Source organism: Eumetopias jubatus, unplaced genomic scaffold (genome assembly GCF_037043125.1).
Source record: "Eumetopias jubatus isolate StellerSeaLion01/CBP00866 unplaced genomic scaffold, mEumJub1_p1.0 scaffold_3, whole genome shotgun sequence".
In the NCBI taxonomy this organism is placed as follows: Eukaryota; Metazoa; Chordata; class Mammalia; order Carnivora; family Otariidae; genus Eumetopias; species Eumetopias jubatus.
The window spans coordinates 55352396-55372172 of NW_028274809.1; the positions used below are offsets into that span (position 1 = coordinate 55352396).

Genomic DNA, 19777 nt, shown 5'->3' on the forward strand with positions numbered 1-19777 from the left:
AGTCCCACATCGGGCTCCCTGCTCGGCAGGGAGTCTGCTTCTCCCTCTGACCCTCTTCCCTCCCGTGCTCTCTTTCTCTCTCATTCTCTCTCTCTCAAATAAATAAATAAAATCTTTAAAAAAGAAAGAAAGAAAGAAAGAAAGAAAGAAAGAAAGAAAGAAAGAGGAAAGAAAGAAAGAAAAGAAAGAAAGAAAGAAAGAAAGAAGAAGGAGAAAGAAAGAAAGAAAGAGGAAAGAAAGAAAGAGGAAAGAAAGAAAGAAAGAAAGAAAGAAAGGAAAGAAAGAAAGAAAGAAAGGAAAGAAAGAAAGAAAGAAAGAAAGAAAGAAAGAAAGAAAGAAAGAAAGAAAGAAAGAAAAAGAAAGAAAGAAAGAAAGAAAGAAAGAAAGAAAGAAAGAAAGAAAGAAAGAAAGAAAGGAAGGAAGAAAGAAAGGAAGAAAGAAGAAAGAAAGAAAGGAAAGAAAGAAAGAAAGAAGGAAGGAAACATCTCCCCAGAATCTATCAAGGCTCAGGAACCAGAGGCATCAGATAATTTAAAAAGTGGGGTGAAGTAGCGTGAGGAGGTGCTGAAAACTGAGTCCCCAAGTCTCCACCCCTTCTCCATGTAGTCAGAGGGCTACTCTTCCCCTCACCTCTGCAGGAAACCAGGATATTTGCTGGAGAAACTAAACTGACTTGGGGACACCAGCAAAAGAAAAGTTAGGGTGAGGTACACCCTGAAAATGAGAGAATTAAGTGAAAGTCTACATTCTCAAAGATGAGGAGATACAGTTCTCTTTTCTCAAAATGCCAACACCCACGTTTACACCATTTCCAAGCAAAAGATTGGCAAGTCCAGAGAAAATGAGCTTAGATACTGACATTTAGGGATGTCCAACAAAAGGCCAGCTGGCCTTCTGCTCGCCTGGTGGTAAGGCCCAGCAATCTACAGATACCACCCCCATGAGCTGTTGTGTGGTGAACATTATAATGCTTTACTCTTCTATGACTAGACGCTCAAGGCTATCAGGCGTTTGAGGGAAACCAGCAAATACAGAGAAAAAGAGTTCAGAGGACACAGGCAATCAAGGAGCAGAAGAGAACTTCAGAGGAATTATAATTATTATCTTCAAAAAGATGAGATGAAAATGCATCCATGAGAGAATAGCATGCTATGAGAAAAGGAGCAACAAATAAGAAAATGCTTATAAATTATTACTCCTGGACACTCAGAGGGAAAAGTCAATAATATGAGCAATGGGAAAGAAGAGACAAGACTATAAAGAGATCAATACAGGAAGTCCAATGTCCAACCACTTGGAGTTCCATTCAAATGGGACCCAAAAAATAGTGAAAAGGAAATTATTTTTTAAAATATAAGATTACAAAAACATTGTGCTGAAGAAAATGAGCCTCCAGGTTGAAAAGCCTCACCAAGCAAAACGATGGGGGGAAAAAGCCCCAAACCAAAGCACATCTTTGTGAAGTTGCCAAAACCCAGGGATAGAGAGAGGATTCTAAGAGAGAGAAAATCAAATAACATCTGATTTGTTAGGAATGAGAATTGGATATACTTCTCAAAAACAGCTTCAGAAGTTAGAAAACAATAGAGCAGTCTTTCAAAATTCTGAGTGGAAATGTTGCAAGCTAGCATTGTAGGGGAAGCTAACAACTGAATAGAGAAATAAAGACATTTTCAATCATGCAAAGCCTCAAAAGTTAACGCACTCCCCAGTGTTGCAAAGTTAACACCCTTTCTCATTAAGCCACTGGCAGATGTGCTCCTGCAAAATGAGGGAGGAACTGAGGAAGGAGAGAGGTGTGGGGTGCAGGACCGTGGAGGTCACCCCTAGGAGAGGAAAGCTGACAGCCCACAGAGAATCCAGACCAAAGAGCAGGACCAGGCTACTGCAGGGGGTCCCTGGGACAGGAAGGCATCGAGGAAATGCTGTGACCCTTTAGAGAGCTGTGTAGGATGTGAGAAGGCTTCGATGTTCAAAGAAATCTTAACTCCAGGAAATAAAAACATTTACATCAGAAAGGACACAAACCTTGGACACTAGTTGGCTTAGTTGTGTATATTTATATAGAGAGTGTGGATCTGGATTGCATTGTGAGTGTGAGGGGAGGGAAGAGAGGAAGGGAAGAGAATTCTCCCCTGTCACAAGACATCAGTGTTTAAGGGTAAACTCCGGCACCTGGATGCTGGGAGCTTGCCCACCTCTGCCACGTACTAGCTGTGAGTCCTTGGGCACATTACCCAGCTTCTCTGTGCCTCAATGCCTTCATCTGTACCTGGGGATAACAGTGGTTCCTAGGACCACAGGGCAGTAGTGAGATTTAAGTCAGTGAAACAGTTGGAGAGCTCTTAGGATTGTCGGCACAGAGGGAGGACTATATACATACTTGATGAATAACCAAGTGCTAATAGTATGGTCATACTATCTAGAAATATGGTAGGAAATAACTATCAAATTAGGGAAAGATTAAGTACCTTTGGGAGTCAGGAAGGGGAAAGGATGAGAGACTACTGTTTTTGATTCGAAACCTCTTACCATGATTTGATTTTTGTTTTATAACTATTCAGGTAATACTCAAAGTAAAATAAAAGTAACTTAAAATGAGCAGCCAACTCCAAATTTTAAAATGAAAGGGCGCACACAGCTTTGCTGGGGGCTAAACGTAATTAATTAAAAAACAAAGTTTTCATTGCTCTAAAGGAGTGTCTTACAGATACTATCTATTGGTCCAAGGTTTGGGGAAAAAACATACATGAAAAAGGAAGCAATTTGAACCCCACTTTCCCCCTCCTCCTGCCCTACTGATAAAGATTTTCATAAGGAATGAAATGGGAGACTTAACTAAGTAAAAAGGGGGAAACATAAAGGCTTTGGGTCAAGAAAATGCATAGACTTGTGTTTCCAGAGGCTCACTTCCTCTTCTAAACTAACCAAAGGACCTCAGGAACCAACCAACCTTGGTTCTGTAATTACATCATGCTGCTCCCCAAAGATCTCACATCCAGCCTATGCATCCCAAGAGCATGCTACCATAGGCTAATAAAAAAAGGATTCCATGCAATAATACTCCACCTGATGCTCAATCTGCATTGCCTAATCATCTGCCAAATCCTAGTTTTCAAGACGTACCCTGTCTTATTATCTGTATAAATTTAATCTGTCGTCCAAGCTAGTATGAATGAAGGTAGTCACAAGATAACTTCTCGAATATTATCATGTAGCAATCTGATACCTCTAAGTTGCTTCTTTTAATATACATGTATATATGAAAGGTGTTTTTTTTTTGCCTGCCTTCCTTTGAGTGGCCACTGATGGATATAGCATTCACTTCTCAATTCACAGCCCTCTTTTCTCCTCATACCACTAGATGCTCATCATTGCAATGTAGAATTACAAAACACATTTTGCTCTGGGCGGCTGCCAAACTGTCACTGTATCTGGATAGTGCAGCCTCTTCTCTAAAACGGGAACAAAATAGTCTGAACTGTGTCCTGGTGTGCCAGGGTGGGCCACCATGACAGCCAGCTAATTCATCACTGTGGGCACCTTAGGCTCTGCAACTGACCACCCAACTGACTGTCATCGAAGGGGATGGCAGTTAATCATTACCCTAAATGATGTGAGTATGAAAACAGAGCTGACTGTTGCTCAGAGGATGAACCTTATCCATCCTCCCTGCCCCGAGTAGTGACTGTGCCATTTTCCCTTCTTCCCAGACTGCAGGGTTTCAAGAGATTCTGACCGAGGTGGAAATTTTAGCAGTGATTGTGGGATGCCTGTGTCATGACCTTGACCACAGGGGAACCAACAATGCCTTCCAAGCTAAGTAAGTGTTCTAATTGTTGTTATTTTAATGCATTTACCTTTCTGTTCAGAGCCAAAGGTGACGAGTGCTAAAGAGTAAAGCATTAATTTCTGGCATCTGAGGCCAAGGCCACGCAGACTTGGGTGTGCATGTCATGGGGCTCATCCATCTTTATAATTCCCTATTCTTCTTTTAATTGCAAATTTGCCCTTCATGTCATGCTTGTTGATTTGGTCTGTCTCTGTTGACCTCAGTCAGATAACAAAGCTCAGATTTTAAAGGGCCTGTTTTTTTTTTTCTCCCAGAATATTTGACTTCATGGCATTATAAGCATCCTGGACTTGCTACTCTCAAAGTCGGTTTTTGAGACTATTAAAATAAAAGTGGTCTTGGGAAATTTTATGAAGCAAAATATCTTTCTTCACCCAATAGAATCTCTTGCAGGCTTTTTAATGGTGGGTTTGTATAAGCTGCAGTAACAGTAAAGCAACGTGAGGAATAGGGTCTCTGCTGCTTTCATCCGTCCTCCCACAGAAAGGTGAGAAACAAAGGATTGCATCAGGACCGGGGATGTGCGAGCACATAATGTGCACAGACAAAATAATCTGCCCCTAAGCAAGTTGGACTGGCCAAGATAACCATTGCTTGGTGGCTCACACTGTGGCCAAGGCCGTAGAATGTATGGGTGCTGGAAATAAGACCAAAACCCCAGTCTCTCATCTTAGGTTGAGGGTCCAATTTCAATGTTCTTTTTACTCTCTGTTTGCAAACAAAATGATATGTTAGTTCAGACTCTGGAGCAAAAAGTTTGGGGATGGAGAAGTTAAAGAAGGCTTCAACAAAGAAGTAAGATAACTGTCAGGTGACTGATTTCGAAGCCCCTGAACAGGTCTGCCTCCACAGTCTGAACATCAACAGCCCACTGAACGTCAACAGCGCACCACTCACTTTGTTCCTGGAACATCTACCTATTGAGGCCTTTGAGTCCTGGCACCTTGCATTTACTCCTGATCGAGCAAATGAATTTTTATCTTACTCACTTCTCTATGCATCCTGGATCCTATTATAGCCTATCACTTCAACCCTCTCTACTCAATATCCTATGATTTCTTGACCCTCTTAACCTTCTGTGACATCTACTCTGCAAAAACTCAGTCCCAGTTCAATCAAACAATTCAATTTCTTGCTACTTTACCTAGATTTTTAAAGGCTTTGGGAGAAAATGTCACAGTTGCGAGAGTCTGAGACATACCAGATATATATTGTCCCAACTCAGCTGGCGGCTCTGTACTCCCCGCTGATCTTTCTGCGTCCCCAGCCGGTTCCATCCCCCATTGCTTTTAGCAGTTATATGTACCAAACTGTTCTCCCTTCCTAAACCACCTCCTGTCTACCACCGCCCCCGCACCACTCAGCAGATCACCGTGCCTCCTCCTTCACCGAGAAAATTGAGGCCATCAATTGAGCACTCCCTCAATTTCCTCCCCTGCCATGTAGAAACTTATCTGTCTGGCCGCATCCTTTCATCCTTCCCTCCTATCTCAGCCAAAGGGCCGTGCTGCCTCCCGTCTGAGGCTAATCCCTCCACCTCAGCTTTGGGTGCCTTCCTTGCCCCCTCCTGCGGGACCCCACTCCATCAATCTTCCTCTCTCTGCCTCGTGTCTCCTACCCTTTCCTACTAGTGCTCAGCATCCTGTTAATGTGAACGATTCTCCCCCGTTTTGAAGAAGCCCACCTCGATCCCCACTTCTCCCTCCGGCTTCTGTCCTCTTCCCTTCTTTCCTTCCCATTCAGTCTTCTTGGACAGTTGTCTGTTCATTGTCTTCACTTCCTCAGCCCCTGCCTTCCACCTGGCTTCCAGGGCCACCTGACCAGGGGAGACCCCCAGGGACCCCTTTTCCCAAAGCTTCGTTCTTGGCCCTTCTGGCCCTCAGGCACGTTTTGCCGCTCCCTCCTTCTGACTCCTGCTGGAGTCCCCCACTCTCCTCAGAATCAGTCTTTCCCTCTCCCTTTTCCTCTATCCCAGTGAGTGGCAGCACCAGAAATCCACAAGGCACCCAGATCTTCTCCCTAGCACCCCTCAAAGTCTAAATCTCCACATCCTTACTCTAACTGCTGCTTCTTCGCATCTGTCCTGGATTGCTACAACAAGCAGCCCAACTTCCCTCCTCCGGTTTTCCCCCTCCCTGGCACTCCAGAATAATCTTTATAATTCACAAATATTCTGACGAGATCACTCTCCTGCTTAAAAGACATTCACTGGCCTCCTGTGACTTTCAGGATAGTGTTCAAATTGCTTAGGTTAGCCTCTGAAGGTCCTTTTCAGTCAGGCTCCTGCCCATTTTCCTGGCCCAGCACCCACTCCTTCCACCCACACCCCCATCAGCACATCAGTGTTCCAGACACAGGGGCTATTTGCAGTGCTCGAGGGGGGTCCAGTTAATCACCTCTCTCTGATCCCCGATATGCTGCCTGCCTTGCCTGGAATGCCCTTCTTCTCCTTTCCCCAAAACTCCTCTGAAAGCATCACCCTCTGGGCTTTATCCCTGAGGTACCATCCCCTTTGCAATTTTCTTTTTTTATATATATAGATTTTATTTATTTATTTGAGAGAGAGAGAGAGAGAGAGAAACAGCATGAGAGGGGAGAAGGTCAGAGGGAGAAGCATGCTCCCCGCTGAGCCAGGAGCCTGATATGGGACTCGATCCCAGGACTCCGGGATCATGACCTGAGCTGAAGGCAGTTGCTTAACCAACTGAGCCACCCAGGCGCCCTCCTTTGCAATTTTCTGTGCCCACATAATGACTTCTGCTTTTTCAAAAGTATGCATCTCACTACATTTTAATTGCTGATTTACCGCTGTGTCTTTCCTTCTTCTTGAGTACCTGTAATGCGTAACAAGTACCAAGAGCATAAGAAACACACAAGGAATGTTTGACGAGTGAATGAATGAATGATGAATGGATAAATGGATGAGATTTTATTTTAACCAATTCAACAACTTTAATATAGCTTTTCAATAAAGTTTCCTGATTTGTTAAGTGTAATCTTTTATAGATTATTATAAAACATAGTATTTATACACAGAGGTTTGATGTTGCACTTAAGACAATAGTGTCCCTGGGGCCTACTGAAGCGTAAACTGAGTATACTTTCATTACAGAGTCTGACAGTTCCTTATGTTTGAGTTCCTGTGTCTGCATTTCATTATTTTTTAGGATGCCTCTCTCTCTCAGGTCAATGGCATCATTATCAGTGTATCTTCCTTTAGCACCCTCTCTCCAGCCCCCTACCATTCTGCCACTTACGCATAAAGAAGAAATAAATGTATTAGAATTATATTCATAAAACAAGACTGAGCACCTTGTGGGTTCTTTTTAAGAATCAAGGGCACAATGCTTGTGCTTAGATACCAATGTCCCCTCCCAGAGAAAGCCTGTGTATCACACTGAGAATGGCAGCCCTTCTTGCCAGTTGACCTCTCAGCATTTTGGACTGAGAATACACACCTATAATTAAAACCCAGCTAATCGTATTTTATCTGCTAGGAATTTGGAGTTGGATTACCACGGTATTGACTCAGTTAGATGTTGAGATCCAAGCTGCAGATCCACAGAGACTTGGGAGCTGTAGCTGCCATTCTGGGAAAGCCATGATGACCACATCAAGTAGATAAGAGAGACAAGAAAGGGAATCTGCAGAGAGAAGAGAAGAAGTAGATATTCAGAGAGAAACAGAAAGAGATTGTACAACCCTAGAGAAAGACAGAGAAAAAGCAGACTTGATCCATGCTTTCCACATCTCTCCTCCCTTTCCAGGAGACCCAGCCACACTTGTGATGATTGGGCTCTGTCAGAGTTCATTTTATCTTTTAATCAATCTTCTCTTTAGTGAAGCTGCTTCTAATAGATTTCTCTTCTTTGCAACTAACAGTCCCTGAGACCAAGAGAGGAACTACAGTGTGTTGTTTCCTACCTCCGGTGCTCACCAGCATACCTATAGGGCAGATATTTTTTGTCTCCATTTAAGAGGGAGGGCCTGAGCCTCAGGAAAGTAATTAACTTGCCCAAATTCATACATCCAGAACGTGGCAGAGTGGCATTTGGACTGGGCTACCTGATTCCGAAAGCCACTCTTTAACCACTGCATCATACTCTCTTTCATGACTTTGTAATATTTATTTGGGGCCTTTGAGCTTCCAGTTTATTGGCTGCCTTGCCATATATGCGAGCTCTGGAAAACTAAAATATATTTTGACATCCAGCAAATCAAGACGCAGAGCCATAAAAAATCATAGAACTGAACTAAACCTTGGTAGTCATATCTTTTTTCAACACCTTAATTTTACAAAAACGGAAACTAAGTTTCCCAATCTCAAGCGACTGGTGTAAGATTAAACAACTTTCAACATGTGAGATAGGTATTAAGTTGATGATATTAGAATTCAGGGGTTTTTTTGGCATCCTCATACCACATGATCAAATCTACCCGTTCCAAGGTAGTCTGACGTGTTTCCTCGAGACGATTAAACTTGTACACAATTTACCAGCTCATGGGATGTCCATCAGCCCTGCTTCTACCTAAGAGAGTCACTTTTGAACCCAACCTCAGTTAAAATTTCCTTCAACAGTGAATACTGGAAGAGACCTTTTACATCATGGGGAAGGGATTACCTTTTTATTGATTAGAATAAGACTTATTCAGTAAGTGTGCCATTGTTTAGAAAAACCCTAAGAAGAAATCTAATCCTCATTTCCTTTGTTATTCCACAATAATTGAGTGCTTTATTGTGTAAGGCTCTGTGCTAGGCATTGTGGGAGAAATAAAGAAGTATAACAAACAGTCCCTTCCCTTAAAGTATTCACAGTATAATTCCAACCTTTCAAGTGATTTGGAAATGGGATTTAAATGCACCAATTATTATGTGGCAAAGCATACAGTACCTTTTATTCATATGTAAGGCTATAAAGAAACAGGAGACATTTAGCAAGGGACAAATTACTATATAAAATGCAAAATGCCTCTACAATAAAAAGTTGTGACTTTAGTTATAGCACAATATGATTTATTCTCTTAGCCTTTCTGATGAGTGAACCTTTGCATTTTCCTATTTTATTCTTAATTTTTAAGTATTGGAGCGCATGCAGTGAATGATCAATAGGCAGAGAGGGCTGCTATCCCACCATGCTTGGCAAGTACTCTGTGAACACCTCTCTCCTGTTTTCTCTAGGGACCGCGTTGCCCACTCATCTCCCTCTCCATTACAGCTGCCCCCGATGATTAAATATCAGTACCAAGCAGCTTTGTAGTATATTCTCCTAGGAGACTTCTTCTATTCATTTCTAGCATAATCTCTTATACTCATTTATTGGGAATGAAAACCCATCTTGTCGCTTTCGGCCAGGTCCCAGAAGTGAAATCCTGGTGCACATTAATCTGCCGTGACAGCCTAATCCCATTCCTCACCACCTCCCAGCAATTCTCAATTTCCTAATTACCTTTCATAGTTTTCCTTTTAAAACTTTCCCATAAGCCACGGCCACACATTTCCATTACATCTGTCTTTATGCACATCTAGCAAACTTATGCATGTTTTGCATGTTTGTTTGTTTGTTTGTTTGTTTATCTATTTATTTATTTATTTTTGCTCCCTGTGCAAAGTGCTGAATGCCTATAGGGAAAGAATTTTCACTTCAACGTTTCTTTTTAATAAGTGTCTCCTTGGTGTGTCGCCTATCCAAAAATGAAAAACTTTAGTATGTTGGGATGACCTAATCAATAATGAGCATCATGAATAATCACATGTATAAATATTCCTGTGCTTTTGGCATTTGGATATATAATATGGATATCCACAATTTGGAGCTATACATAGCTCCACATTTGGATATGTAATATTTTTGTAACTACACTGTGTGTGCCCCAAAGCTCTTATATGATGGATATACTTACTGCAGACAATTAAGATGAAGGCTGGTGTTAAAGTTCATTTTTTCCATATGAAATTGATTTGGGTATCTTTTTCATATTTTACATGAAAAACTGGAAGTATACCTTTACACAAAATATATTACATGAAAGACATGGCCTCTTTTAAAAAATGGTTTTATGATAAAGTAAAATTGATTAATACTGCATATTACATTCCTCGCCTGCCAAATCACAATGTATTTTCACATATCGATACCACTGGGAAAACCTACAGTAAAAAAAACACCTTAACTTTTTAAACCCAGCATTTTGACCATGGGACTTTTTCATTTCTGCCCACATGCCATTTAATATTTCAAAGAACTAATATTCTGCAGACTACTTTTTGATAAGGTATATCCTAACAGACACATTTTATTTTTTGCCAGTTACATCAAGTTTAATGTCTTCACTCCTGTGGCCCTAGGAGGTTCATAGCATGACAGTGGCAGGTATAGGCAACATCCTCAGTGATACTCGGCCCGAGAGAAAAAGCACCAAAGGGTTTTGCAGTCTTAGAAAAACTGACAACGACCAAATCTAACAGTGTAAACAAAGGATCCATATGGAAATGGAAGCATTCTTGCTTATATGATTTTACTCTAGAAAACTGAAGTAGGTTTAGTCTCACGCTCTATTCTGTGAACGCTAAGACGGCACCTTGTTTGCAGAAAGGTGAGTGTTATCAGGGCAAGTCTAATCAGAGAATGTCTCCTACAAAACTATAGGGGACTGTGGGCTTCCTGAGGGCAAGAGCCAAGCCTTATTCATCTTTGTGCTCCACATGCCTGCAGCCTGGCTTGGTGAAAGTCATCAGTCCTTATTGGGTGAATTAATGATAGGTGAATGAATGAATGAATGAATGAATCACAATGTCTTCCTGCACTTTTGTAGCCTTACTCTGCTTCAGTTGCAAAATCTACATATTTTTGTGATGAACTCAGTATTGTGTGAGAGTCGGGAGAATATAAGATGGAATTACAAAGGGAACAAAGAGAGAGCCTGCTGTTGAAGATGCTCAGATGGGGGACAGTCACATGGCTGCATTTGCAGGAACACCCAAGAGGACTTGTGACGGAACGCAGCACTCAGAAGCCCTGTGGATCTGGGGAAGGGGGAGAGGAGCAATGTAGGAGGCACCAGAGTATTCGTTATAAGGTGTCCCCTGGTTAAGGGAGGGAACATCCTACTCATCCTGAAAGAAGAAAATGTAATTTGTGATCATCTAGCTGGTTTAACTTTTGTGAGGTCTGCTAAACCAACATGATAAAGGAAGAGAGAATATTTTGCACTGTGACCTGAGCTCTGTTATCAGGATTCACACCACTAAGTGAGGTGCAACTGGGCCTGGCTGGTGAATAGAAATAAGTCACAGGAATCTGAGCCTGTGGTTAGCAGTTATACAAGTAAAATTCTGCATTACATTTTGAAATCTTCTTTCACTGATGACAACCAGCTTGGCAAAAATGGAGACTCAGTAGCAGAAATGAGAAAGTTATCTTTCTCATGATGCAATGAGAAGAAAGTTACAAGCTTGGGTTCCAGTCCAGAACTGGTACCTGCCAGCTGTGAGATCTTGGGAAAGTTGCGTAACTCTTCTGAGCCTCGGTTTCCTCATCTGTCAAATGAGAAAAATAACACCTCTTTTGTGGCTGTTGTCAGGACTAGATGAAATAATATAGTAAGTTGTTAATATATTGCCTAGTGTATGATAGGTAAGTACTCATGATAGCTATCATTGTTAGAGACATTATCACAAAATATGCTAACACGCTTATTACTGTCAACTTTCCAATTCCAACTATAATCTCTAGCCATACCACTGTAAGCTTATTAGCCAAGCAGCTAATATTTTTTAAGCACCTGTTCCATGCCAGGCAATTGGATGTGACATGCATATAACACAACCTAGAATTTCAAAGACCAAACCAAAGGCATACAGTGTACACTTTAAAAAATGTATTTTCATAAAAATGAGCTGATAGAAAATCATAACTAAAATTAAATATTAATTAATCATTGATTACTAAGAGTAGCCTAACAAATTTTCACTTACTAAATGGTATAGATTAAGGTAAGATTTAAAGAAATAACACATACCCAATTAAAATCTAGTTCCCTCCTTACCAACTCTATTCATAATAATCCCTATGGACCCTGTGCTTCTCCCAACAGGTGGTGAGTTCTGAGTCTTTCCAAGCATCACAGGTCCCTGGGCTCCTGATCTGGCTGGGGATCTTGGGGATGGAGGGCAGCTCATGACCAAAATCCTTCACATCGCACATAAATGCAGTTCTTGCTCCTCTCATTAGCAGGGCAGACTGTGAGCTGTCAACCTCTGGCATTTCCAAGTAAAAGCTAAATTGCCCTTTCAACATCCAAACTCCCTGGAATGAGCAGGAAAGAATACAAGGACCTAGATGGGTCGTTAGTCAGAGTCCCAGGACTGCCCTTTAAACTATAGGATTCTCTGGATCTCTCTTGGCTCTTAAGATGCTCTAATTCCTAATCCACACGAGCTGGAAATGAACACACTTGGACATTTCCAACAAATACTTTGCTGAACTGATATTGTTGAGAATTAAGTTGTTCTACATGAGCAAAATTTACGGATATTTCAAAATGATTTTTTCAAGTATCAATTAACATTTTCTTTTCTTTTTTTTTTTTAGATTTTATTTATTTATTTGGCAGAGAGAGACACAGCGAGAGAGGGAACACAAGCAGGGGGAGTGGGAGAGGGAGAAGCAGGCTTCCCGCCGAGCAGGGAGCCCGATGTGGGGCTCGATCCCAGGACCCTGGGACCATGACCTGAGCCGAAGGCAGACACCTAAATGACTGAGCCACCCAGGTGCCCCTCAATTAGCATTTTCTTTTCGCAGATGGAAATATATATGGATTTTAATTGATTTACTAGACTGCAGTCTGCTACGTGTCATACATTATGACAGGCACTTTCAAATATTTTATTTTATTTTCATAAATAATAGGAGGTAGGTAGCATTATCATAACTTTAGAGACAAAGAAACTGAATCTTAAAGCACCCAAGTAATTGTCCAGAGCTATTACCAAGAGCCAGGGTCTGACTCCAAATCCAGGGAACTTACCAGAGTTCTACCCTGAGATATAATGGGGCTGTGGGCTGGGAAACCATAGTAGGAGCTTGTCGGCCGTACATGTAGCGGTTAAATGGGCTCTGCCTAATATTTCCAAGGGTTTTCCCATGGAGCGTCAAATACATTTAGTATAAGACAGTTAGTTGTTCTGGGCGCTCAGAAGCTACATAAGGTTTAGTTCATGAAGCGTACCCTGATCCCCTGAGCTAGAAATTATGTCTTTTGTCCTCAGATCATCCACAGCACTTTGGTTGGACCTGGAACAATTTCTAAGGTATCTGGGTATCTGGGTTATGTGCATTATTTTCCCTTATGACCACATCTCATCTTCCTTACTAGTCTGTAAATTTCTTAGCAACATGGACTCTGTCTCATTTATTGTTGTATCATCCACCGGCCCTAGCCTAACACATAGAAGTTTTTCGAAATATTTCCTTCATGGATGAGTGAACTACACAGTTTCCTGAGAATGTAGATGCTCATGTTCCTTTGCCAAAGCAGGGAAAGCAGTTTGATCCAAAGAGCTGGTGTGGGAGAATTGTTGGCAGGTGGAAGGCCTGGGTCACTCACCCTTCTGTCCTCTTTCAGGAGCGGCTCTGCCCTGGCCCAGCTCTACGGAACTTCCGCTACCTTGGAGCATCACCATTTTAACCATGCTGTGATGATCCTTCAAAGTGAGGTACAGACCTAATATTCTGCTTCTCCCCTTGACAGAAAACCAATAAAACAATGTTTGCTACCTCTTTCTTTGTAGTGCCACAGGTAGATACAGGGAAGAGGGACACATTTTTTTTTTTTTTAGGCCAAAAGATTGTTTTTCTTGGTGGCTTTTTAAAATTCTTTCAGATGCCTGATTAAGAACCTTATTCAAATTCTTCCTGAGCAGATTTCATTTGGGTCTCATTATTGGTAAGAAGACTTTTCAGGTCCACTTAGCAGAGGAGACTGCTTATATAGCTTGTCACCAAAGCACAGTCTTACCTTCCTGAAGGAATACAGAAGCCCACCGACAGAGTGACTTGGTCCAAGTAGTGAGTGGCCCAATGTTCCCATTTCGTGAAATCCAAAGCCATTTTAAAAAACAGTAGAAGTAGAAACAGGGCGAGAAAGTTACACTTTATTAGCACAATTGAGAAAGCTATAAAAGATAAAAGAACCCAAAATTGCTGGTGGGAGCAGTCTGAAAGTGAGAATTGCAGCTAAACTTGAGACCCAGGGCTAAAGTCATATGCCTTATTTTGTTTCACGTGGCAGTGCAGGAGTTGAAAATAGTTGGGCTTTTGTACTTTGAGCTCTCCACGGAGAAAAAGAAAAACCACTAACTGACTCTGGCTGAGGCCTCTGAGTTTTAAATTGCCAGGAAAGGATCTGTTTAATTTTCTGCAGGCATACAGACTTTTTTTTTTTTTAGGCCAAGAAGGGATCATCTGTTCCCCATTATTTGTCAGTTCTCTAGCTGTGCCATTAATTATTATTATTATCATCATTAAGGCCCTGCTTCACTGGAATAGCATCATTAAATATGGAGGGTTTTCTTCCAGGCTTCCTCCAGCCTATCTTGAGAAAGCATGCCTTTTGCAATATCACAAAAGCCTTCTTCGACCCCATAAAGGAGAGTCAGCACTCCGGAACCCAGTGCGGCTGGGGAAGGGCAAAACTGCTGGGGGAGATGTATTTTCAGTTGGGAATGAAACATCAAGGGTTAGGCTCTCAGCAACTCTGACAGAAACCAGCATCCCAGCATCTGCGGCTCTGGAATTTTCCTATGTAAGCCATGTTTCAGCTGAGCGCTGTGGAAGAAAGAGGGTAGAAGGGAGGGTGAGGAGCTTGGGTGCAGACTGTGTTTTCTGTACCTCTGACCCCAGGAACTCCCCCCTTCAGAACGACAGGGATTAGAAACAGGGTGTTAGGGTTTTCTCAGAGGGTCATTTGTTTCCTGGGAAAAACAAACCCCACTAACTCATAATTTGGCTTCATACAAACAAAACACATTGGCTGGTCTTCACTCCAGGGTTCTCTATGAAGAACAATAATAACGGAACTGTGCCCTGAGCAACTGGTGTGTGGGTTGGGGCCTGGCACTCCCCTCACATGCGCTCCTGCCCTGCCCCTCGGAAAGGCAAACATGCAGATGTCATTATCACCCCGCTTTTCAAATGAGGCAGCAGCAGGGTGAAAAGTCGCTCCAGACCTTGCTCCCTCCACATTTGGTTTTCTTTGCTCCCTAAACAAGGAGTAGAAGCAGTATTTCAGGGAGGCAGATCTGTTTCAGGGACCAAACCCTTGAGGCACTGTAGAAGGTCAATTTGCATATAAGCAATACTCTGCAAATTAGCTATTCTTTTTATTAAAGCTTATCTTTATCACTCTGTTAGGTGTAAATTGTGTCAGTTACTCTATGTCCTTTAAAATTGGTAAAGCATGCTGTCTTACGAAATGGTCAAGATCCTCAGGGCGCCCGGGGGGGCTCAGTCGGTTAAGTGTCTGTCCTCAGGTCGGCTCAGGTCATGATCCCAGTATCCTGGGATCAAGTCCCGCATCGGGCTCCCTGCTGAGCAGGGAGCCTGCTTCTCTCTCTGCCCCTTCCCCCTGCTCATGCTCTTGCTCTCTCTCTCTCTCTCAAATGAATAAACAAAAAATCTTAAAAAAAAAATCCTCAAATTCAGACCTACTGTCTCCTGAACTCCACATAGTTTTTACTGTAACTTACTCCTAAATGCTATATTTCTTTCACCAGGAGATGCTAGACACATGGGTCTGGATCCAGGTGACGACTTTTCCACGGCTTCCACCCACTTTCTCCCAGGCCCCCAGCACAGCAGCCCATGATTGATCCATGGGGCAAGGCTCAGGCAAAGAAACCCGTGCAGAATTATGGCATGGCCTACCTCTAGTTATTTGTCTTCTTCCTAATGGCTGAATTAAGGGTCTGGAAGAGTTCATTTGAAAATTATTATTAATATTGGACCTGGTCCCAGGTGAAACCAATATACTCTAGTCTTTAAGGAGCAGAGGGTTCACCCAATGAGATAAATTAACCCAGGGAAGGAGATTATCATCTGGCTCCTGGTAAGAACTAATTTGCTAATTGATATTCTGGTCCCCTGAAAGAATTAATTTACCTCTTGGTAGAGAATAGTTTATTCTCAGGCAGTCATTCTGCCCCTTCCTTCTGCAGCACCTTCTGGCTCTCAACACCGGGTTTAAAACTCCTCTGGTTCCCAGGCCTCGTGTTTATGAGTTCATAATTCATGCTAAGAAAACCTGATCAATGAAAAAGTCCCTGACAACAGATTAAGTGAATTGTCGGTCACTTTACACAAGGATTTTTTTTTCACTTTATAAAAACATTGCAGAACTGTCTAATGTAGCCAAAACAAATTTTGATGAAAAGAAGTATGCTTTCCAAAGGTACGGAGATACAGGTGCAAGTTTTCCTAGGTAAAAGTCATCTTACCAGTCCCAAGAACTACGCCAAGAACCACATCTTATACATTCTAGCCACTCAGTAATTACATACTGAGCTTAAACTACCACACGCTTCATTGGGATGTATCTTCACAATTTCACACAGGGATTCTCAAACTCGGCCGTGTTGCCATGCAGGGCCAGGTACATCTTTGTTGTGGGGTCCCTCCTGTGCATTGTGAGAGATTTAGCAGCATCCCAGGCTTCTACCCACCAACAACACACCCAGTCAGTGTGACAATCAAAAGTGTCTCTAAGCGTTGCCGGAAGTCCCCATTGCCAAAATCACCCTCAGCTGAGAACCACTGGTCTAAGGTTTTTTTTCTTCTTCTTGAAGTCCTTTGTTGCCATAGCCGGTGCTTCCAAAATGCCAACTTAAGTCTTTATTAGAGAAACTAGTGTTCATTTTAGGGTCAGAAAGATTCCCAAATGTTTTGTCAACTTCTACACTCAGTAAATTCCACGGGAAGTGGCAGTCAAATGAAGTTGTCAGCACAAACATATACACAGTAAGTTTAAAGATTTTCGGAGTTTTCTATTTAGGACTAATAAAGTCTAATAAAGAATAACAAAGTGCCCCTTGGTAATCCTCGAAAATGATTGCACTTTCCACCTTTGCTCTGTCTGCCAGAGAATGTTTGTACTTGCACGAAATGTCATTAAATTGTCTTAAATGATTTTATCATGTACCCATACTTTTTTTCTTAATATAAGAAACACATGTAATCAACAACCTCAGATTTAATGTTGTCTTTTGTGACTTTTTACTTTCTCATTACAGGGTCACAACATCTTTGCTAATTTGTCCTCCAAGGAATATAGTGACCTTATGCAGCTTTTGAAGCAGTCAATATTAGCAACGGACCTCACGCTGTACTTTGAGTAGGTATTGGCATTTGATCTATCTGACAAATGGATATTGAAAATTTCATCCTGTGATTAATTTTCAGGTCCATATTGGGGGTTGCTTGCTTTTCTAACACTGGTATCAATGTGTAAATGAGCTAAACTTTCGGTTGTTGTTTTCCCCTCATCTAAATGAACTTCATCAAGGTGGTATCTGTAAGACAAGAAAATCAGGGCTACCACGTGAGATTTATAGCTTTCTTCTATTTTATGAGTTTTGTGTGAGATTTTGACTCTGAAGCTAAGCGATGGCCATTTTTATTTTAGAGACTGGCGAAGATTGCTACTTTGGACTATTATTTCTGGTCAGATCCATAATGGTGCTGATGATGCTAATGAAAGATTTGTTGCTGAAAGGCTGACTTGAAATCCAAGTCTTCCTTTCTTGCTTCTCCTCTAGTTCTCTTTCTCAGAAGAGCTGTCCTCCTTTTCTCCAAAGTTCAAGCTGCCATCTGAGCTGGGAATTCCATTGCTCTTATTTCCTCTGAGACCTGCTCCATCGGGTATCACCTATTTTAGCAGCCTGGAAGTGTCTTCCTTCACCGATAGGCAGAGTTTCCTCTTAAAGACCCATTTCCCTTCCTTAAAAAATTCTTTCACTTGATCCCTTAGAGATCTTTAATTGCTTTTCAATTTACCTTTCTTTTACTGCCTACCTTTTAAAATGAATGGAACACATTACTACCTTTATTTTCTTAACACGTATTCACACCTCGAAGACCAACGTGCCCTTTCACATTCAACCAAAATTGTTCTTTCAGAGGTCACTAGAGACTTCCTTGTCCTCAAATTCAATGTCCTTTACTCATTTCTGATATTGTCTAGCTTTGTTGAGACCTCTAAAGGTTTACGGACTTCTCACGATCATTTTCTACCCTCTTCTCTTCCCCAACATCTGGCTGCTTTTCTCCTTCCTTTTCTGGGTTCTTTGTAGGTTTCTTTTCTCCTTGTTCCCACAAATGAGTTTTTGAGCCCATGTTCTTCTCTCTCTACTCAGATTTGTTCCCTTAGCCTCATCTCCATATAACCTTATATACGTGTGTAGAAGGCTCTGGAATTCTTCAGCCTAACCCTCCCTCACATTCTAATCATGTATCTCCAACTTCCATCTCAAAAACCTTCAGTGGCTTCATTGCTTCAAACTTGGTTCAAGTTCCAGAGCCCTCCATGATCTGCCCCCAGCCTTTTTTCCTTCTTATCTTCCACTCCTCTCCCACGTGATTTGGCCACTACAGCCTGGTTACCTATTGCCCTTTGAAAACACCTCATGAGGTGCCCCTGTACCCTAATCACGCTGTTTCTCCATGAGACCCTGTCCCTGCCCTTCCCCACCTGGCTGAACTTTCCTTTAAGGGCCATCTCCTCCATCGCCTTTTCTAGGAAGACTGTTCCACTCTCTTTGAAATCTTACTGCACTTTGGCATTCTGTCAGTTCGAATTAGATTCCATTGTAAGGGTGAGAAACCCCAAAATAGCAGTGGCTTACTTCTCTATCACGTAAAAGAAATTTGGAGATCCACAATGTGGAGATGGTAGAGTAGCTACATTAAGTCCTCACGGACCCAGGGCTCCTTTTGTCTTTCTGAGCTGCTGCCTTCAGCACGTGGTTTCTACCATAGTCCAAAATAACTGCTCAAGCTCCAAACATAATGTCCACATTTCAGCTAGCAGAAAGAAAGAAGGGGCAAGGAAAAAAGGGGGCCAAAATGTGATGCAGGTTATCTTTTCTTTTTTGGTATTTGATTTAAGAATTACTTTATTAAGTACTTAGAATGCGCTTGAAAACTATGTATACATCAGTAAAACTACCACTCACATCAAAATATTGAACATTTTACAGATGAATGCCATGTTATTTACCACATGAAGCTTCTTAAATGCTACATCCTACACTGTTTTATATTTTGTTATAGCTTAAATTCTATAAAAATGTTGTTTCCTATTTCAATTTCTATGCCCTAACAGTTTTCATTATCTTTAAACTCCTTTATCCTTTGTTTTATACAAATGTGAACATCCCAAGTTATCATTTCTATATGAAGGCAACAGGAAGACATTCCTAAATGCAGGTTATCTTTTAAGAGAATTTTCTGGAAGCTCCACATAACTCTTCCAGTTACATTTCATTGGACAGAATTTAGTCATTTGGCTATACCTAGGTTGAAGGAAGGTTGGGAAAGGAAGTCTTTATTCTGGGTAACCATGTGCCCTGCTAAAAAAGTAGGGGTTCTATTATTAATAAAGGAAGGAGGGATATTAGATTAGACAACTAACAATCTATGCCATAGGTATTTATTGTTGGATTCCACTGAATGACTTAGTAAATGGTATTGTGGAAGGAGTAAAAGCTTTGGAGGTATGTCGGTCTGGATTTAAATTGCATTCTGGCATTCTAGTTAAACCTGGTAGATTGAGCCCATGTGTCTATGTCCTCTCTCTCCTGAAACTCCACTGAAAGGATACCAAATAAATTTAAAAGAAAAATAAAGGCATAAATCTGGAAGGAGAAAGAGA

At 41.6% G+C, this 19777-nt stretch overlaps 1 protein-coding gene across 1 annotated transcript in view; it reads left to right on the top strand.

Moving 5' to 3' along the window:
• Positions 1 to 19777, top strand: part of PDE11A (phosphodiesterase 11A) — a 376001-nt gene that overhangs the window by 297847 nt on the left and 58377 nt on the right. Inside the window, exons 13-15 of the mRNA XM_028123415.2 lie at positions 3714 to 3823; positions 13478 to 13568; positions 17139 to 17239. Of these exons, the coding sequence (XP_027979216.1) occupies positions 3714 to 3823; positions 13478 to 13568; positions 17139 to 17239 (302 nt within the window). The remainder of the gene's footprint in view (positions 1 to 3713; positions 3824 to 13477; positions 13569 to 17138; positions 17240 to 19777) is intronic.